General features: G+C 38.9%; 2 protein-coding genes across 2 annotated transcripts; both read right to left on the bottom strand.

The window, feature by feature from the left end:
• Window positions 1–262: 262 nt before the first annotated feature.
• Window positions 263–5,311, bottom strand: LOC307252281 (hsp90 co-chaperone Cdc37-like; the record flags this gene model as incomplete). The annotated part of the gene is made up of 8 exons (XM_080029918.1): window positions 263–385; window positions 1,029–1,100; window positions 2,270–2,452; window positions 2,540–2,662; window positions 2,750–2,865; window positions 2,957–3,050; window positions 3,143–3,439; window positions 5,201–5,311. The coding sequence occupies 8 exons, from the start codon at window positions 5,309–5,311 to the stop codon at window positions 263–265; spliced, it is 1,119 nt and encodes a 372-aa protein (XP_079886044.1).
• A 1,325-nt stretch (window positions 5,312–6,636) lies between these two features.
• LOC307252280 (vascular cell adhesion protein 1-like) lies at window positions 6,637–21,846 on the bottom strand. The gene is made up of 9 exons (XM_080029917.1): window positions 21,718–21,846; window positions 21,080–21,163; window positions 20,306–20,638; window positions 18,716–19,000; window positions 11,097–11,261; window positions 10,064–10,345; window positions 9,607–9,933; window positions 8,028–8,285; window positions 6,637–7,785 (listed from the first exon to the last, which is right to left on the bottom strand). The coding sequence occupies exons 1-9, from the start codon at window positions 21,788–21,790 to the stop codon at window positions 7,619–7,621; spliced, it is 1,974 nt and encodes a 657-aa protein (XP_079886043.1). The 5' UTR covers window positions 21,791–21,846; the 3' UTR covers window positions 6,637–7,618.
• Window positions 21,847–22,454: the final 608 nt, after the last annotated feature.

Below are 22,454 nucleotides of genomic sequence, written 5' to 3'. Positions count from 1 at the left end.
ATTGATTTGATGGGTGTAGGGCGTACCCCCCCATGGGCCTCGGCCAGCAGCGGTCCCGGGTTCGATTCCAGCCCGCGGTCGTTCTCTGCATGTCACTCCCCTCTCTGCCCCATTTCAACTCTGTCTCTACACTATCAATAAAGCAAAAAAATGCCCAAAAATATATCTTTAAAAAAAAAATTGATTTGATGACAAATGTATCAGTTCAATCGATGCCAACAGAAACATTATCCCACATCTACTGTGGGATCTGCATCTCTCATTAGTTCTCTTCCTCATCCTTTTCTTTTTCATCATCATCATCATCATCATCATCATCACCGTCTCCTGAATCAGGGACCCACAGTCCAGAGTCAATACACCTCATCAGGTGGTAACTTCCTTCCTGTGGAGAGGCAAGGCAAGGCAAGGCAAGTTTATTTATATAGCACAATTCAAACACAAGGCCACTCAAAGTGCTTTACAGGGGCAAGATTAAAATGCATAAAACACATTAGAAGACATTTAAAAGCGAATGAAAATAAGTAAAACATTTAAATTAAAGGTAACACTTTACAATAAGGTACACAAAATTGTAGTAGCTACTACATACCTACTACATAGTTTTTTTTTTGTGCTACCTATGTGTTAGGTAGCACAAAAAAAAAAAACCCTATGTAGTAGGTAGCACATAGGGTTTTTTTTTTGTGCTACCTAACACATAGGTAGCACAAAAAAAAAACTATGTAGTAGGTATGTAGTAGCTACTACAATTTTGTGTACCTTATTGTAAAGTGTTACCAAATTGAATAAAAAGTACAGGTTAAAATGGAAACAGAAAAGTCTTCAGACTCAATTTAAAAGAACTGAGGGTTGCAGCAGACCTCAAGTTTTCTGGGAGTTTGTTCCAGATATTTGGTGCATAAAAACTAAAAGCTGCTTCTCCTCGTTTAGTCCTAACTCTGAGGAACACAGTCAAACCAGTGTTGAAAGAGTGAATGGGTGAACAATGTTTTAGGGCGAGAGCTACACGTTACACACAGCCTCACCTCAGGATCCAGTTTGTTCATGGCTTCCTGCAGCTTCTGAAGGTTTTTCTCATCAAAGCTTCTCTGTATTTCCTATGGAAGAGTTAAAAAAATCTGTATAATGTAATGCAATAAACCGCGTGAGCCGAGTACCGCCTTTGTCAGTCAATAACTCATTGTAATGTCTTAAACTTCGGCATATGAGCACTCTTAAAAGGGACAAGAGTGTTTCAAATTCATTTTTCATTGCTAAATCTATTTACATTAAGTTTTGACTTATTTTTAATGAAATTGAGGAAAGAACTAGATAATGCTATTTACCTTATACAGAGACCACAGGATTGACTTGTGGAGTTAAATTCTGCTAAATTGTGTGTTGACTTGACCGATTATCCAACTGGCAACATATCAATAGACCGCGCAAACACTGACTTGTAAATCTACAAACAAAGGGTTTGGAAATCTGTGAAAAAATTGAGTCCCTTGCACGAGACACGACTGTGTTGTTTGAAGATCCAGTCAATACAGCAAAATGAGGAGGTCAATGCTTTTGTGTGTGAACTGAATGAGATAGGCTGCTGTTTTCTCTCTCAGCCTGGAGGGATATAGAGGGATGCAACACACTTCTTTAAGTTGCAGTTGAAGGCTTCATTAAATCTTGCTGACATGTATTCATAGTAAACATTTTTGTTGTCAGTGTTTTCATACTTGTGATAGTAATCATTAGAGCAAAATGAAGTTTATTCTGCTCCAAACTTTGTTGGATTTATCAAACAAGGTTTATTGACTGGCTTCTTTGGTGAGCCTTCATTGAATAAGAGATCATGCATTTGTTTGAAAACAGAAAAACAAAGACACTTTAATAAAAACACTTTATATTGCGATCAACTATACTTACTTATTATCATGTTTATGAAGGAGACAGGTCACTGTCATGTGCTATACTGCTACTAATCTTATCTTATACACAAGTTTTAACACAGATCAGAGTTAGCAGATCAAAGATCAAATTGAATCTCATTTGATGTTGTGGTGAATCTTTGACTGATTTCACCACTAAGTTTGAAAATATAACAAAAGGGCATTAGTTTGCATCCAATTACACACATACTATTCATAACTAGAGTTAAAAGTAACCTTTCATGAGTTTGTCCCATCATGTCATAACTTTGCTAATCGGCACCTGCCGACCGCTGTGGCGAACTTCTCCCTGAAATACTCATAATTGTGTGTATGTTTGCATATGTGTGTGAAGGATTTACCTTTGGCAGTGATTCATAGACCTCTATGGGGTCTAGACCACCTGGGCCCAGCCTCTTCTGCATCTCCTCCTCCTCTAGCTCCTTCATAGCGCTCTCCATACGCATCTGTGCACAGCTGCGGACCCGACCCTTCAGCAACTCCAGCTCATGGTCGAACATGTCCTGGTATGGCTTGTCTGCAGTCTGACACAAAAACAATACAATGGCTAAAATTCACACAAATTTACCAAAAATAAATAATCAACGGTTCACACTTTGCTAACCACTGACCTTGATCTTTGAAAAGAATTGTCTGAAGCAACCTTTGGGGTCGATCTTAAGCGTCCGAGCCAAATCCAAGATGAACTGCATGACGATGGCCTGGTGGGCCACCTGCTCCATCAGTGCTTGTTTCTAAGAAAAGATGCACAATTGACAAGGCTTAGCTGAATTTGTTGGGGGTTTTTACCGATAAAATGCATACACCCCCATAGCACTCACCTCATCTATCTCAAAGTCAATACAGATGACAACAAGGCAATTGGCCGTCTCGTCGCACACAAGATGTGGGTTGTCCGATAGATACTTCTGACTGTCATCCCAGCGCCTCAACATACCTGTTGCACACACACAACCACAACCAGTGTAATGCTGCATAGAGCTCCAGAGATTATGTTTTTACGCTGTCACTTTAAGACTAAGGCATACCAAAGTGTTTGATTTCCTTTGAGTACTTCTCCACAAAGGTCTTATGGTTGTCTACTTTTTCCACCACTGTTTCAGGCTTTGTGTTGACTATGCTCTAGAACACAAAAGGAAAAGGACAGAGATAGATCAAGAAGTCACACTTTCACCCCTCAAACGTTGTGAGCACGATGATGCCACCTGCCTCACCTTACTGAAACCTTCTTTGCTCAGAGTGTCGACGCTCCACGGCAGTCTCTTTGCTTCTCGCCGGTATTCTTCCATCTTTTTCACAAAGGACTTCTCGTCCTTCTTCAGTTTCTTCACCTCTGCATGGACTTTAATCACTTCCGCCTCTTTCTCCTCATCCTCCTCTCCTTCAATCCGTCTTTGTTCCAGCTCTTTGAGCAGCCCCTCGGCCTCCTCCAGCAGCCTCTTGCATTCTGCAAAGTTATTCTCCAGGTCTTCTCCTCTCTGCTGAAAGTCAGCCATTTTCTCCAGCCGGGACTGTTGTGAGTGACAAGGCCAGAGAAGATGAGAGTAAGGAGATAAATGATCAAGAAACATACGAAAACTAGAACACAAACAAACTGCATATGATAGACAACTATTTATCTAGAAGATATAGCTTTCAATATAAGGACTGTCTTTTATTTAAAAACAATAGCTGATGTGGAAGAAAGATCCAACATATTTTAACTAATAATTCAAACTATTATTCCGGTTGCTGGACAATGAAATACAAAAAAAAAAAAAATCTTACCTAAATACGTCTAACAGGGCCAAACATGTAGATTAAATGGCCGCAGTGAGCAATGATATTGAACTCATGAGTAGGGCTGGGTACAGAAATCAGTTATTTTAAGGGTACCAGCGGAATAACATGTGTAGCTACTATCGGTTAACGATTCATGGCGTAAAACCGATTGGTGCAGAATTTCTGACACCTTAACCTTCATCTTGAGTTAACTGTAACATTTTAGGTAGTAGGTTACCCTCTGCAGCTTGTTCAATTGAACAGTCAGGTCAATGGTAAGTTTGGTCTTATCTTTACAACAGAAATTACAATTTTCATATAACATTATTATTAAAAAAGTTACAGTTCGTAAATATTACCAAATTCCAGGTAACAGTACCTCAACAGTGAGCTGTACCCACACCTACTCATGGGAACCAGCCATTAATATCTAAAACACATCAATCAGTGGTAATATTTTAACTGTACCACATCTCTGTGAGCTTTGATTTTCTATAAATATCAGATTTAAGCACTATAGACACCTAGGAAACCAGGAGAAGGCTGGAGACTACAAGTCACTCTACCTTTCACTCAACTAGTCACATGACAGCCAGACACCAGCTAAGCTCATTAGTTAGTTGCACAGAACCAGAGTCATACAATCTGAGCTTGACCAACACACATCATCAGCCACACTAGTTCAGATACTTTTGATTTGCGAATCTTGATATTTATTTTTAATAGTTTTCTCTTTTCAGGCCTCTAAAACATACACATATTATTGAGAAATTACACTATTGAAAGTAGTTCCGCTAGACATTTTAAGTGGTCACAAAAAACATTGGGGATCACTGATCTACAATAATGCTGTAGGGGCTTTTTCAACGCTTTTAGTAAGCATTGTTTTGTACTTGATTTCTGAGTTTAAAAAAATCCATGATTATTTTAACTAAATACATAAGCCTAAATACATGGCCGTTCTTGGCTTCCATATAGCCACTAGTAGGCTACAGCTCTTATACAAAAGTCAGTAGCAGTTCACTCTTTTAATCTTTTTCTAGTGTTTTCTTTGGCTTAGCCCACTCTACGTTTATTTATCTCATGTTGTGATTTAGGCCTACATATTTAATTCTGTCTGCCTTATACCTCCCTCTTTTCTTATTCCTTTAAAGCCAATTGAAATTATTGTTTTGATTTTTATCTAAGTAAGTAAGTAAGTAAGTAAGCTTTTATTTATAGAGCGCCCTTCACAGACCAGGGTCACAAGGCGCTTCACAAATCTTAACACATTTTATACACACACTCAAACACCGATGGCAGTAGCTGCCAATGCAAGGCGCTTTCTGAACCATCGGGAGCAATTTGTAAAGTTAGATCCTGCGTTGACACTTAATTTGACAGGTGACAGATGTCTGTGTGAACCCTCTGCTGTATCGACTCCACCGGTTGTCTATCTGTTAACTAAGTCACTTCTACTGCTGATAAAAACTAACTCTAAACTTCACATATACTACTATTTCACTGCTGACCCGGTGTCTCATTCTGAACAAGCTCTCCGTGTCGACGTAAGGGCTGGTCGTGTCTTCGTCGTCGGACACATAGATGTGATCCCACACGCTGTAGTCGATGCCTGAGCTCATCTTCTCCGGCCTCTTTCTTTCAGTCCCCCTCCTCTTCCTCTCTCTCCTCGGGTTTGCTGATAAAGTGACACTAGTTACAGTGGCAGTGAATCTACAAGGGTTGTTTAGCTGGGACCCTACAACCGACAAAGCGTCCGTGAACAAGACAAAACATGATAGTCGCCCCCAAATCCTCTTAAAGAAGCAGGCAGTCATAAGCTGTTTACAGAAATCCGCGCCAACGTCACCAAGGTGCGCGTGGGACTGGACATGACTAGCCTTGACTGCACGTTCATTTACATTTAATAATAATGCTTTTAAATAGCCAAAGAACACAACACAACTGTTGCCTAATTGTATTGACAAAAACAGTAATAGAGTGTATGATTGATTTGTGGGGACAGAAAAAGTTAGGTATCATATAGACACCACATCAATTAACATGGTTTTAGTGTTGGTACAATAACTGCCCAGTTGTGTTCAAGGAATATGGCATGTAGTTGATTCCCATTCTGGGAACATATGTACGCTCCGTTTTATGGTTGGCCTATACAGTATTTTATGAATGGAAATAATCTTGTGTAAAACGAAAATAACACATGATACTGTAACAACTCACTCATCTTGAACAGTCTAAATCTGTATATGTAAAATGATGATGGCGAACGATACTGCATATTCAGTCTTTAAGAGATGCCAGTACTGTAGTTTGCTTAACATGTCTAAGGAGAATTGTATTTGAGTGTATCAGGGCAACCAGGGTATGACTAATCACATTTAATCACATGCTTCCACAAGTTCACACTTGTGCAATTGAAAACATGAACTTGTGCCTCCGTAAACATGGAAGGAATTCCAGGCCAGATTTCCAGGCCAGGATGCACAGGTGTTTCCTCTGGAAGTGTTTTTTTTTTTGTGAGGCTGCCGATCAGACTGTAAACAAGGCCACACTATTAAGTAAATGTAGGCTGTTCTAGTGGTAATAAACATGTGAATGTGTAGGGGACTATGGGACATGGAAGATGGACCTGCTTTAATTTCAGTCTCACACAAGTAGGCTATCACATGTATTGAGGCAGATCAGACATGTGTTTCCCCTAATATGAAGTTATTTAGGTGTTTATATAGCTTACCAACAAAGAATATCATAAACAAGGAATCTACAGAGTACGTCTACCAGTAACAGCATTACCTTTGGGGTTAACTGTACATGCCACTTTGCCAATCTTGTTGTACATCTTGCCAAGCATGTCTGACCATCAACAGTATCTTGTGCCCCTTTCACTGCAACTACTTTAAAATGCAACAAATTTTGATTAAAATAGACTGGGATTTACATAGGGTCCTCGTTTATTCACATTTTATATCTTTTAAATGAAAGTGGTCAGAGCTTACTCCAGTGTGCAGATTATAGTATTTACTTGTATCGATTCTGCCCTTTTACTTTGACTCAGCTGGCACAACAATGCTGCGCACACACACACACACACACACACACACACACTCACTCACTCACTCACGCACGCACACACACGCTCACACACACACTCACTCACACTCACACACACACACACACACACACACACACACACACACACACACACACACACACACACACACACACACACACACACACACACACACACAGTTGATTTTCCCGTATAGTATAACTACATAAAGAGTGAAAAAAATGCAGTATTGAAGTAGCTGTATACATCTGTCCTAAACTAGCAATGACTATAAAGGTGGAAACACAAAGTTGTAGTGCCCATGACAAATTACAAAAAATGTACTTATCATATGTCATACCTCAATTGATAAAGTGGATTTTCTTAAAAAAATGCAAAAAACAACAACAACATTAGGTTCAACACTTCTTTTACAAGTATCCTATTTACACAGTTTCAAAGCATGCATCATTGAAATTTAAGCAGTTTTGAATCCAATGGGACCAAACATTTGATATAACTGCTTGTTGTTTTCGAGATACTGCCATTTCTGTAACCAAACAATTTTTTATTTGTGAGTCACAAGGGGTTACTCATTTTATATATATTTTTTTTTTACAAACACTTGTGGAAATACAAGTTACCATGTATACATGTTCAAAACACCGTTTGCACTTCATGACCGGATGGACTGAAGTATAAATTAACAATGAAAAAGATTTTCTGAAGCAAAGGTCCTTCACCAGACTCATATTGGAGATGTTGTGGTTCCTCTTGGGCGTCTCACAGTAAATCCTGAGGTATGACTTCAACTCTGAAGCAACAGGGTCAAAGCAACCTCTCCAGACTGTCCATACTCATTTCACACCTTCCTGCTGACTCACACTACAGTTGACTTGGAACGTGCATTAGGACGCAAAACGTCCATCAGGTTGTACTGTCCACATCGGTTGTTTTTGTAGTAGCAGGTGTATATAAAGGCTCCCACCATGATGACAACAGCAGCAGCTAGTATTACCCCAACTATAATGTATGTGTTGTAGTTCACTGCAGAGACATGGGTGAGGGGTTTGGGACAAGAAACAAAAAGGAGCAGAGAATAGTTCAAGTCAGACCAAACACCAAAACAGACGCAATGAACTTCCTTCCTGCTTTCACGTGGGTAACAATATATTCTCAAACTGCTTATGGAAAGCAAAACTGAAAGCAAATTTTGTGGTTGCTCTTTCGTGACTTGTTTTCCACAACCATTCATAACCTTGAAGACATAAGAAAAAGTCAAAACTCACCCTGGACATCCACGTTAAAATTTACAGTGGCAGTCCCCAACTTGTTGCTGACAGCACAGGTGTACTGCCCTTTGTGCTCAAGAGCTACAGCGTCGATAAAGAGGACACTGCTGTTGGGAGGGGTAAGGCCGTCACTTGGGACAGTCCAGGTGTACAAGGGGTTAGGATTAGCCACAGCAGAGCAGTTCAGTTGTAGAGGGTTTCCTTCTGCGATGGTGATCCGAACTGGATGTGACGAGCCCTCCAAATGTGGCTCATCTGTTGGTTAGGGAGGAAGAAATACAACATATGTCAGCAACAGCAAAATGGGAACAACTTTGAAATGTTGAATCCAATCGATAAGGTATATAATTTGTTCATCCGAGTTCTTGTTGTTCATTCGTCATTAGCACAGGTTGAATTTAAACCAATTGTTCTCTTTTTTCCTCAAGACTTCTTACATGTCTAAATCGTGAGTTGTATGGTATCGAATTGGCACTTAAACTTTGAGTAACCAGCAAATCATTTGATGTTTTTCCGTGTCAGAACGAAAGACAAATTCTTTGTTTTTGTCTCCTATTGTACAATAATAATAACTTTAACTTCAAATATGTGTTATTTCACTGACTCTTGAGTGCTCACTTTCTCAGTGTTTACAGAACATGTTGACAGTGGAAACTGGAAAGTACCAAATATCTTTCATCACAATGCTTTCCCTAACACAGTACTTCCCTTTTAGGTTCTACTTGATGTTTTATATAAACAAGAATCATCTTGCTGTTTTAGATGCTGTAACAAGCAGGGAGTGATGTGTTAGAGATTGGAGCTTTGAATTTATTGTTAATCTGATGATGGCACTAGAAAGATCTTTTTTTTTGGATCCCCAAAAGTTATTACAATTTATCTTCAGGGATACATGAATGCCAAGGTTCAAAACTCAATAAGTGACTAGAGATTTCACTCAAAACCAAAACCTTATGGTGATCCTAGGGGAAAGTCAGGGGATCTCCATTAGTCATTAGGGTTCATAAACCATGTCACCATGGCAAGAGGCTCAGCTTGCCAACTATATCCCCCACAAAATGTTTATATACTTTTTAGATTTTTAGTTTTTCACAAAAAAAAAATTCTGTCAAACAGAAAAAAAACTTTTGTCACATTAAAAGATTTAATTGATTTGATAAAAAAAGATGTAAAGTGATTCCGGTATTTTTTCCTGATGACTATCGGGATGATTTTGTGAACATTTTGACTTAAAAAGTTCATATCGTCCCATTCGTACAGTGCTATAAGATTTAAACCTGCAATAACTGACTTTTTTGGCCGCTTGGGAGAAGCAGAAACAAACTAACACATCACTGACACATTATCACCTTTCCAGTTCATTCAGAGCTTAAAAAATATTAACATTCATTTGGAAGACATGAAAGGGAGTAACAATGTGTAGGTAGATAAGTAGTCCTGTGTTCCATTGCCCAAGAAAAAATATATCCGAGCAGTTGTGAGTAAAATTATACAAATGTTTCCATTGCTGCAAAAGAGACTAACATGATAACCAAGGGTGTTAACCATACAAATGTTAACCTCCTGTTGGACTCACAGTAGACAGTGGCAGTGATGTGTTGTGACTTCACCACTGGAGGGCGCAGTGGTCCTTCAGGTCCCAGTTCCAGCTTGGCTTCACACCAGTACTGGAGTCCGTCATCTTCTTTACTGGTGTTGATGTTCAAGGTGAAGATCTCAGTTGCTGGTTTCTTCACTTTATTGTTGGACTTCAGTTGACCTAGTACTGTCTTTCCTCTGTAGAAGGTCACAATGAGGTTTTCAACAGGAGCAACATCCTGCACTTTGCACTGCAGAGTGTACTGATCACCTTCAAGCATCGGCCCAGTGTGGTTAATGCTAAAGGACACATCATTTGGAGGCTCTGTGGAGTCAAACAGAAAGAGTTGTAGGGACATAACATGAGAGAATCTTGACCTAAATCTACCCAAGATGAAATATTACTAATTTACATTAAAAAGGATAAAATCATCATTAGTAACATGTTTACTTACGGTAGAGAATTATAGGCAATGTCCTAATAATGTGTGTAACATTGTCATCCGTATATATAATCATATAATAACACTGAGGAGTTGTGTCCCATTCAGTCATGTTGTCCACGGACCATGAAATCGTTGTCCCATTTTTGTCCGAGACTCCAACCGAATGCTCCAAACCGTACAGGTCATCGGGGCAAAGATGCTGACAAACAGTGCAGCTGGCAGAGGTCGGATCACCAAACCTCACTACCAGGCTGGATGGAGTGAATGTAGGTTTATCGGTGCAGTTTTGAACTGTAACACACACATTCGACATTGAAGCATCTTACGGTGTTATTCAAGAAACCAAAAGTTGCATGATTGCTTTATACTGCAGCTTACATTGTTTATTTTAATCAATGATGTGTTTTTTTTCTGAATAGCTAGTTCTGCCAATAACACTGAAGTGGTGGAGAGTACATTTTACATTATGTTGTCATGTTTTTCTAATCATACTGTTCATTTACATTTCTACACTTCCAGTTTACTGCTGAATGAATCGTTAAGGTTATAGCATATGCCATAATTGAATATAAGGTGTGTGGCTATTCACTTGTTCTCCCAACAGCTCACAGCATTTTATTAAGATACTGAATGATACATATTAGCTTTAAAAGATAACACTTTTTTTTCTTTACATATAACTATATATCAATATACTACAGAGGGTTTAAACCATGTATAACAACTGCATAACTTCAACACAGTGCATTGTAAACAATCATGATTACAAATATAAACATAGTATGGTAAGTCAATACAATATATGCTTCTTAAATTGAATGTGAAGTATGTAACTACACATGTTCACACCATCAGATAAAAGAAAGTCCCGAGAACAATAAACCAAACAAATAAATAATATCGGCTATTTGATGGCTTGTCTATGAAAAGTGTTATTCTAATGAGACAAGTTACCACGTGGTCTATATGGAGCATAAACCACTATCAGAGGCAGACTTTTAGTACATGTCACACAACGAATTAGAAATACGAAAAAACTCACCACAGGCATCGCAGGACACATGAAAGTCCTGCAGAAAAGTCAACAAAGATACAGCTACAAATATGTGACCGAAAAACATTGTTTCCGTTATAGGGCTCGGAGGCAAATGAGCAGTCCGGTTGAAATTGAAAGTGAAAAAAGGCAAAACAAAAGTACACTCCCTTTCTGGTTTTTATGAACATTGGACACTCCTCCTCTGTGCAGTGAGACTTTATGAGGTAATACTGAAGAGGGGAGGGGGGGGGGGAAGGAAGGGGGGTTGGGGGCAGATAAGTGAAAATGAAACTAGTCAGCAATCAGGAATCCTGGAAATCCCGGTATTGTGTCATGGAGGATGATGACCCTCATGACCCCTGAGTCAACTCAACATGAAGACAAAAGGATAGATCTATTAATGTACAGCACATACATATACACACATATACACACACACACACACACACACACACACACACACACACACACACACACACACACACACACACACAGAACAGCATGCAGGTGGTATACACACAATCACAATCCACAGAGCTTACAGGTTTATAAGGACAAGCTTTGCTTTGTTTTTCCGGTGAAGGAATTCCAGTGCTCCGGAAGCACACTTCCCTTATCTCCTTCCTGAGGGCCCTTAGGCCTACTCCCTTAGTAGGAAATTACGCTTGAGTTTCATTTCAAGTAGGATTGAAGACCTACTGATGCACCTCTAGTCCTCTACCCATCTTCCTACCCCTTTATCTGCTCCCTCCATATTCCATCTACAGGAATTCTGTTGTGCTTTTTTTAGTTTGTTATTTTACCTCACCTCCTGCTCCTCCCCCACTCCACTTCAGCTTCTATCAGAGGAAGGCAGGACTCTATATCAGGAGGCCAGATATTTTAATGGCACTTGGTGATAGAAATAGAGTAGCAGAGCAGCGCAACCAGAATAACCCCAAGGGAAGAGGGGGTTCCTGAATGCCAGTGAACCAAACCCTTACCAACAACATTTTCTGATTAAAAACAACTCTTTATAAAAGGTTAACAGGTTACTGAAGGCTGTGGATTATTTATTTTTTAATTTATTTATAGATCTAGAAAACAGCATTGTTGGTTAACGTCAGAATCAGCTTATTGGCCATTTGTGTGACAAACAAATGATCTGACTCCGGTTTAAGTTGCACTTCATGTTCTTACTAAAAACAGGGATGCTTCAAATTGTATTGCTTGCAGGGGGAAGTTATTTTGTTACAGTTGCTTAAATTTAGAATAGAAATATATCGAAAAGAAGAATGTAAGTGTAATGTTTTTTCCATGGGTTTATTAATTTTTACATAACTTTGAATGTTTCAAGACTACTTCTATGTATCCTTTAGTAACTTATTATTTGGGTGAAGGTAAGGGGGGTTCAGGATGCTCCAGTTAAATGCAATAAGAGGAGTTTGACCGATAACATAAACAGAGACATGCTGAACCAGGAACTGGTATGTAGATATGTGACTCCATTACCTCCCCCGGATTCATGATATTAACCATAGGAGTGACTTGATAACAAAATGTTAACAAGATGTACACCTTTTCTGCTTAAAGTCAACTTCAATTCACTTTCAATGTTGGCCTTTAGGGTGATCCGATAGCAACAAAACAGTGAAAACACCAAGGCACTTGAAAAAAGTTTAAAAACCTTTATTGATGCGGCTAATGCATGGCAAAAAGTATCAAATATGCATCAACGCGTTGCAGCACATATGACTTATTGCGGGTGACTAACCAGAAGAGATATACAGTGTCGTGCAAAAGTTTGTGAACCCCTTGAGCCTTTTGGAATTGTATTTATTTTAACCATTATTAATTCATTTTTTTCAATACCGGTATTTTTTATATGAAATAATAGATGTTTGTTTATCAATTCAACATTTTTCTTTTTCCAGAAATCAATTGTTAAAACAGATAAAACAAATTATTTGACAAATGTTGTATGTGCAAAAGTTTGTGAACCCTAAGCTGCATTGCTTAAATCGAGCAAGGTAAACACAATCAGGTGGGTCAAATTGATTGATGAAATAGACCAATGTAATGACTGAGTTTTCTTCTTATTGTGGAACCATGCACATCTGTCCTAGATGTTGCAAGAGAGGTCTGCAAATCTCCAGATGTAATGTGTGGGTTGGCTTTTACCTGAAAAATCCCTTTTCTTGTGGCGCTTGAGGATATTTTTGAAGGAAGTCCACTTCTAGGCAGATGTTAAGTCACTCTTAAAGCTCTCCATTTGTAGATGATTTGCCTCACGGTGGGCCGATGGAGCTCAAACTTTTTTATACGAATGTATAGCTGTCCCCAGACAAATGTGCAACATCAAAACTCTATTCCTGAGATCCTCTGAGATTTTTTCCCCTTTGAGCATGTCTGACCTGTATGGGTTCAGTTTGGTGAGCCTAAACTGACCTGGTTTTATCTTTGTTTTATCTAGTGGCGCCCAATTTCTTCCCTCAAGATCTCTCATTACATTAGTCTATTTCATCAATCAGTTTGGCCCACCTGATTGTATTTACCTTGCTCGATTTAAGCAATGCAGCTTAGGGTTCACAAACTTTTGCACATACAACATTGGTCAAATAATTTGTTTTATCTATTTTAACAATTGATTTCTGGAAAAGAAAAATGTTGAATTGATAAACAAACATCTGTTATTTCATATAAAAAATACTGGTATTGGAAAAAAATTAATTAATAATGGTTAAAATAAATAAAATTCCAAAAGGCTCAAGGGGTTCACAAACTTTCGCACAACACTGTATGTATATATTGCCTGTTTGAATATCACTTCTGGTTAGGCACTCTGAAGAATGCCTGTAAGCCGCAACTTGTCTAGAGAAAAATGATCTTTGTCAAATTCAGTGAATCTCCACACAATCAGCTACCTTTCCGTACTGTGTGTGTGATTTTTTATTTTATTTTTTGCCTAGGCTCTGTAATCGTGCATGTTGCTAGTGGTTCCACTTTCTTAACAAAACAGAGCCTATAGGCTCTGAATTAACACCAGATTTTCTGGGAGTGCATACAAAGCACGGACAAGTGGCAGAGTGTGAGGAAAAATTTACTGATTTTGACTAAAAAATATTTTGACAACAAGCATTCCACATAATCACTGACTCCACCTTTAATGCTTTGAAGCTTCATGTGGAAACAGTGACATTCCCCGTCATTGTGAAACGCATTCTTAAAGGTGAAGTAACTGCAGTAACTGACAGGAAGTTAGCTAAAAGAACCATTCCGCTTACAGCACCTTTACGTATTTAGAGGTTTCCAGTTCTGCAAAATAAACAGAAGTGAAACAGAAATCCACGCACACAAGCTCACTGAGGGCTTCATTGAGAATAAGTTGACCTTTGGTGGCAGGAAAGCACAATAGGTCATAGTTGACAGCAAGCAATATGGAGTACTGTCTGTCACATGTTCACTATGAGGTTATACTTTAGTCAGAGGGTGTGCAGTTCTTTCTTCACCAGGTGCCGATGTTGGATAACTGGAAATTAGGATCTAAAAATTTCATTTCTTGACAGCACATTTCGAGGGCTTGGCGCAAAAGGGGCGTAAGTGACATTTTCAGAATTTTACAGGAGAGCAAAAACAAACTTTTTATTGATTGTAAATATTTAACAAAAAACAGCATATGGAAGCAATCTCTACTTTAATAGAGATTAGAAATGACTTTTATATATCATTTTAAAGGTCTTGATAAGTTCTATCAAATGGTAAACGAATAACGTCACTAAACATTATACTTTTTGAAATAAAGGCTGAAAACATAAAGGCGTAAGTGAAAACCTTCAGTTGAGCTTGGCGCACAAAAGGCGTAAGTGCATCATAAATAGGCTCAAGAGCTGACAATATGGAGGGATTGCAGAAAAGACCAACATTTATACTACAGAAAAGGTGTTTTTGAATATGTTTGGAGAATTTGATATACTCACATATGATGGAGAACATATGGACACTAAAATAAACACTTTATTTTTTATTTTATTTTAATAAATCTTTTTTTTTTTTTTCAATTTGTGTATCTAAAATTCATTCCAGATACACAATTGTACCATTTCTCTCAAACATTGTTCACAAATCTGTCTAAATGTGTGATAGTGAGTACTTCTGCTTTGCTGAGATAATCCATCCCACCTCACAGGTGTGCCACATCAAGATGCTGATCTGACATCATGATTAGTGCACAGGTGTGTGCCTTAGACTGTCCACAATAAAAGGCCACTCTGAAATGTGCATTTTTCTGCTTTATTGGGGGTCTGGGGACTCAGAACCAGTCAGTATCTGGTGTGACCACCATTTGCCTCATGCAGTGCAACACATCTTCTTCGCATAGAGTTTATCAGATTGTCAATTGTGGCCTGTGGAATGTTGGTCCACTCCTCTTCAATGGCTGTGCGAAGTTGCTGGAGACGGCTTATGGTGGAGAAATGAACATTCAATGCACGAGCAACAGATCTGGTTGACATTCCTGCTGTCAGCATGCCAATTGCACGCTCCCTCAATGCTTGTGGCATCTGTGGCATTTTGCTGTGAGACAAAACTGCACATTTCAGGGTGGCCTTTTATTGTGGACAGTCTAAGGCACACCTGTGCACTAATCATGATGTCAGATCAGCATCTTGATGTGGCACACCTGTGAGGTGGGATGGATTATCTCAGCAAAGCAGAAGTGCTCACTATCACACATTTAGACAGATTTGTGAACAATGTTTGAGAGAAATGGTACAATTGTGTATCTGGAAAGAATTTTAGATCTTTAAGTCCATCTCATGAAAAATGGGAGCAAAAACAAAAGTGTTGCGTTTATATTTTTGTTGAGTGTATATCGTCAGGAGAACAAAACGCTAGAGAATTGATGAGGTGAGACGGGTAAGGTTTGTGCAAGTCACAACCTGCCCATATTGCATTGTCCAACCGGATTCACGTAGACATTAAAGTCATAAAATATTCCCATGTTGCTCAGTGCTTTCATTAGCTACTAGCTTGTCCTGAAGTAGTAGTAGGTAGGTAGCTTTAGCTGTAATTATGGACTCTTGCATTGTTTACTTGCAAATATTTAAAATCGATTTAAAAGAGAAACCTTATCCTCAGTTACATTATGTGACTGTGGGGCCTTCTAGTGGTATTTAAAACTGTTACAAGTATAACATTATGTCAGCCAAGTTAAAGGAATGATAAAAAATGACCTTACAATGATTAATGATTAATGTTAAAGTTACTGTTAATAATAGAGGACACTCTGAATCTTGTGGCTTATACAGTTTGTGAGGTAACGCCTATACAAAACTACAAGGTACAAGAGCAAAATCCTGTTTATCCAGCTCAGAGCCGGGAGCAGTTCAACTCTTCAATCACAGGAAACACACTTGTTATGCTTTGATTGCAATCGTGGCTTGAGAGAAGAAAGTCACGTTTACTCTTTATTCACGGTTCTTGCACATGAACACGAATAATTAATCGTATTTAACTGAATAAAACACATGTCATGTATTAACATATTATAGAAAATGGAAGAAAAAAAATTGGCATTGGCACAGTTACAACTGATATATATATATATATTTTTGTCTTGTTAAATTGTTAATTGGCTATAGTATAATGTACTGTAACGTATCACTCACTGCAGTGTGCTCTGAGCTCGGCCACATACACATATAGAAACATACTGAGGTCATGAATCATGTTCCTAAAAAACTTGCATTTAAAACATTTTTATTTTATTTATTTGGTTCACCGTTAATTATTTTTCCACACATTTTCTTTCCCATTGTGAGTCTCAATGCTGTCATACTTCAAAACTTGATTTATTCAAGCAAACATTTATTGAGCAAGTAAAGCTGACTTAAACATGTTCTATACTAGTAAACACCAAGTTGCTTAAACAAACTTTAATTCAATGATAGCAGCAGCCCTGGTTCTGATTCCTCAATAGGTCAAGAGGCAGGAAGATCATTTTAAACACCAAGCACTTTGTAGATTACAGTCTAACGTCCTCTAGTGGTAAAACACAAGTATTACATTGTGAGTAAATATAGCTTTGCAAACCGTAGAAATACTGAAAAACTGCCCTGATAATCATGATACATACTGCAGAATAAGCCTAATAGAGATTTGAAGAGGAAGATGGTGATGAGGATAACTCACACATACATACATACAACTGCTCCTGCTAAGATTATTATAAGGACCATGGAGATTCGCAAAACTCAATTTTGTCGAGAAGATAACATTTAAATAATCTTTTGGATTTTTTTTTGTCATGCAAGCAGTGTGGTTCAAATGATATTTGGTCTGTGCTTCAGGCCACCACATTTTATGGATCACCATGAAATTTGGTGCAGACAATTCTTCACCAGTGAGTCAATCGTAATGACTGATGAATGGTCCTCTCACCATTGTAACCTAAACGTTACCAGAATATGAAGAGTCGATAATGAGGTCGCTGCTATTGGAGAGGGACAAGCTATTTGAAGGGCCCATCCAGGTGTATGAGGGGGCGGGGTTTCCCTCAGCCGAGCAGTTCAGTATGATGGCTTTTTATCCATCCTGATGGCAGCACTGACACCGCATGGATAACTTTGGGTGTCACCCCTATGCATCATCTCTCCGAAAAGGTGAAACAAACATTAAACATCAATCTGCATATGGACTAGTCAGCGCCGTTCAACAGCTTAGGTTAAAGGTGAAGTAAGCGGTTTATTTATGTTAATATAAGTGTTAATTCGCTCTTTATTCCTACGGTGATCACTTACATAATGTGCGCGTTTCATAAAGCCGATCTCTCAGTCAGCTGCTTTTCATGTAATCGCCAAATAAACTTATTGGAGGATCCCGAAATGTTTATCCAATCAGAAGAAAGAACACTACAAACCAACACCCGTTTCACTCATAGATAGTAGGCTATATACACTCCATGGTCTCACTGCCGGTGCACGCCAGAGCAACAGATGGGTGAATGTGTATGCGTCTACAATGGCGGAGCAGGTAAAAATCCTTCTCAATGTCTGTTTTGATGGTTTTTATCATGTTTTATCACACTTATGGATCTGAGATGATGCTAGATAACTCACTGCTTGAAGACCGCAGTGCATTAATGTGGTGATGTAGGGACGAGCGAGGGGACTGCTAGCTGTAGTAACTGACAGGAAGTTAGCTAAAAGAACCATTCCGCTTACAGCACCTTTAATTTACCCATTGAAAGGGTCATCTTAGCCATCATGGCAACAATTGTCACCCCTGAGATTATTGTCAGGAACTGGAGCAGATCAAGACGTGATGGCTCATCTGTGTGTTGATTGAAGAGGAAGGAAAAAAACAAACAAACAAGTGCAGAATGAGTAAGGAAGCCTACTGTGTATAATACATTGAAGGTAACTCTCATTGCAGGCTATTAATGTTCTGTTAACTAGTGGAGGCTAATTATCATGACTGTCTGCTGCTGGTTATGGTGGATGTGATGAGATTGTGGACATTGTCTGACTGGTATTGGCTGTGAAACAGGCTTTTAATGTGCAACATTAAGTAACCGACATACCAACACTAGCAACAATCACAGCCACTGTGTTTAATGTGTAAAAAAGCAAATTCATATGAACACTAACTTGGAAGAGTTTGAAGTTTGAACTCACATTGGACGACCACATTAAACGTCACAGTGGCAGTCCCCGCATCGTTGGTGACAACACAGGTGTATGACCCCTCATCTGCAGAGGTTGCAGAGTCGATGGTGAGGTCGCTACTATTGGAGAGGGACATGCTATTTGAAGGGCCCATCCAGGTGTATGAGGGGGTGGGGTTTCCCTCGGCCAAGCAATTCAGATGTAGAGGGGTTCCTTCTGTTATGGTGATTGGATCAAGATGTGACGATCCCTTTAGCTGAGGCTTATCTGTGTGTTGATCGTACAGAAAGGGAAATACCAAACAAGTATAGATTAATAAGTAAACAGATGGTTATCAAAGGTACAGTATAGTTTGACACTTTTTGATTTATTTAGCTTTCTTTACTAAAGTTAGTTGCAAAGATCAATGCAACTGTCATGTTTGTAAGGCAAACATGAAGCGGCAGCAGCTCAGTCTGTTGGGACTATGCTTCGGAACCGGAGGGTGTCTACCTGGTCCTACCAGACCATCGTATTTCATTTCATTTGTACAGAAGGTCTGGAGTAGCTCAATTGACTAACGTTAACTCACTTGAAGGCGGGTGTCTGTTGAAGTTTAAAACTATTGGATCTGCCCAGTGCCACTCTGGATCTGCCATAACCAATTGCATAACGTTCGGTCGTGACATCATGCGCCGGCTTCTGACTGGCGGACGACCTCATCGTCATTGTTCTCAGCCACTCCCTCTGTTCACTGATTGGACCGCCAAAAATCTGGCAGAGAAAACCCATTTATATAGCCTACCCAGACTGACTACTGAAGGGAAATGAGAATTAAGCAGAAGTACGTAGGAGGGCGGTGCCAGGCTAGAGGGTGTCCGGTGCAAGTCCAGAAAGGGACCAGTAACCTTGATAGTGGTAGCTCCTAAAGAGGTGCCAGCTCACCTTCTGAGCACTGCTCTGATATCGCTACATTAAAGTCATACTGAGCCCTTTTGCAGAATGCTTGTTGATACTTTTAATTGAGAACCAAAAGATTGGTATCAATCTTCTCATCTAACTCTCAGCAAGAACGTGACGAATTGGGATTTTCTTCATACATTATAAGAGGGAACAAAAGGACTGTTTGTATGGCTGTCCTATGTGTTGTATTAAAGGTTACCTATAAGCAAAACATTTTCAACATTAATGTTGGTCTCCTGTTTTACAAGAGACTCCCAAACGATGAGAAAAAACAACAACTTACTCTCCTTTTCTCCACCTCCATCTTTCAAATATCCAAGTGAGATGTCTCTCTCACTATGATGTCATAAGGGGAGAGGCCACGCCCCCTCATTACCAACCCAACTAAGCACTACCTTCACCTGTGAAAAGCACACCTCCAGATACCCCTGAATCTGACCCATGACAGGCTATAAAATGGAGCGCTCAGACAGAGGCTGAGAGGAGAGGATTAAGGAATGCACTGAGAAATACAGTCTAAATGTTTTTTGGGAAATAGCAACATGGAAACAGTTTCTAGTAGAACTGAAATTACAAATTTGAACCTGACATTTGCATGATAAGTAAAAATTCCTTCCGCATCAGACTCACAGTAGACGGAAGCAGTGATGTGTTGTGACTTCACCACTGGAGGGCGCTGTGTTGCTTCAGGTCCCAGTTCCAGCTTGGCTTCACACCAGTACGGGACTGCGTCGTCTTCTTTCCTGGGGTTAATGTTGAAAGTGTAGCTCTCAGTCACTGGTGTCGTCATTTGGTTAAGTTTGGACTGTAGTTGACCCAGTACTGTCTCTCCTCTGTGCAAGGTCACGACCAGGTTTTTAACAGGAGCAACATCCTGCACTTTGCACTCCACAGTGTACTGACCACCCTCAAACATCGGCCCAGTGTGATCAACGAAACGGATGGACACATCATTTGGAGGCTCTGTGGAGTCAAACAGAAACGATGTAGGGATATACAATCTAAACTACCCTAATCCAACCGAGATAAATTATTATTAAAGGCCTACTTCACCGGTTCATCCTAGCCTGAGAAAAGGCAGAAAGAGTGTTTTTTTTAACCCTATATTTCTCTTTCTCGTGACATCACAGAAAGAGAAATATAGGGTTAAAAAAAACTTACTTTGTAAATATTACTGTGATGTCTTTTACTGTGACATCACAGTAATATTTACAAAGTACATTTTCTCAGGCTAGGATGAACCGATTTTAATTTTTTTTGCACATTTATACTACATAGGATCTCAGAATTCAATACACCTTCATATTCAAACCGGTGAAGTAGGCCTTTAATTTACATTTTTAATTATAAAGGATTAAATCATCATTAGCAACAGAATATTTGTGTAAGAGCAGGTCTACTTACGGTAGAGAGTTCTCGGAGTGCTAGACCTACAACACACTCTGGATGGACTGCAAACAGGTGTACGTCCACCTGCACAGTTTGGATCTGTAACACGGGCGTTACGTTAGGCAATGATTTGAAACAGAATGATGGGAAATTGATAATTACATTTTGTATAGGTCTATGAACGGTTTGGGAGTATCGTCCTGCTTTAATGTGCATATGTCTTATTGAGTGCGATTATTGTACACAGTATATAAAATACACACTTAAACTAGTGTATTGTGCAGAATAGACACTGACTGCTACAACTGCTATTTATTTCTGTATATGTTTACTTGGGAACTGCTGGTCACTCCTATGAGACCCTGGTCTCAGGAGACCTTCAGCATAAATAAAGTACAAATAAAATTAAATGTTTTGTGTTGTTTTTATTTTTGATTAATAAAACATTTATAAAACTTTGTCGAGCACAAAGGAACCAAAATACTGAGTTGTAAAACAAAATAGAAAAGGATGAATGCCAAAAAGAATCACAAAAAAAAAATCACATTTGATTTAGAAGGTTTCTATTGAAGGTTCTGGATGGAAATGAAAAACATAATGTCAAATGATTAAAATTGCCCTTTTTGGTGCTAGATGGAAAATGCTTTACTTACCACAAGCGGATATGTAGAAGCCAGGCAGAAAACTCATCAAGGAAGCAAACAAAAAGACCACACAGAAAAACATGGTTCCCACGTAATAATTTTGAGATCAATTAAAATTTGTCAAACTTTAAACAAAAGGTAATCCGAAAGTGAACCAGTTCACTCCTGTTTCCACCCTTATTATAGTGGTAGAGGGTTGGCCCTGCCTATTTTTCAACCACAAACCCTCCTCAGGGTTTTTTAATTTCAGTTACATTTTTGAAAGTGAAAGTTTGGCATTGTTACAGGTTTGGACAAAGTATGCATTGTAAGAGACATCACTTTGGCCTCTAGTGATGTGCACTCCTCTAAATCGACTCTCAGTACATCTTAAATTTAGATAACAAAGCACTTAGAAACAGTTTTTGGAATAACTGAATCAAAGCTTTTCTTTTCATTCTAATAGGGCATTTGTGAGGCGTGGTAGACTTGTACATTCCCCTAAGATTAATGAATTATTTTTGCTGTGTATATAACCAAGTTGGGTCTGATTCCCCTCTCCTGTTTGAAGTGATTTTATATAGTTTGCTTGTATGACTTTATTGTATTTAGACAGTTTTCCCCTTTGCATTATGCAGGGAGTTTTAGCGGCGGCAATACATCTTATTTTCCAAACATTAGATGCCTGATGAATGATTGAATTGTGGGATTTATAATTTAATCAGAAGGGTCAACGTGGAAGAAAATGTGATAACAGATATGTTAAT

Source organism: Ammodytes marinus, assembly GCF_949987685.1.
Source record: "Ammodytes marinus genome assembly, chromosome: 6".
Taxonomy (NCBI): Eukaryota; Metazoa; Chordata; class Actinopteri; order Uranoscopiformes; family Ammodytidae; genus Ammodytes; species Ammodytes marinus.
This window is presented reverse-complemented; position numbering and strand designations above follow the sequence as displayed.

Coding starts and splice junctions, on each gene's coding strand:
- LOC307252280 (XM_080029917.1), bottom strand. CDS start 21,790: ATGTTTTTCTGTGTGGTCTTTTTGTTTGCTTCCTTGATGAGTTTTCTG. Junction 11,262..18,715: donor CAAACTTCAAACTCTTCCAA/GTTAGTGTTCAT, acceptor CATAAAAACCAG/AAAGGGAGTGTACTTTTGTT. Junction 9,934..10,063: donor ATTGCCTATAATTCTCTACC/GTAAGTAAACAT, acceptor TTGACTCCACAG/AGCCTCCAAATGATGTGTCC.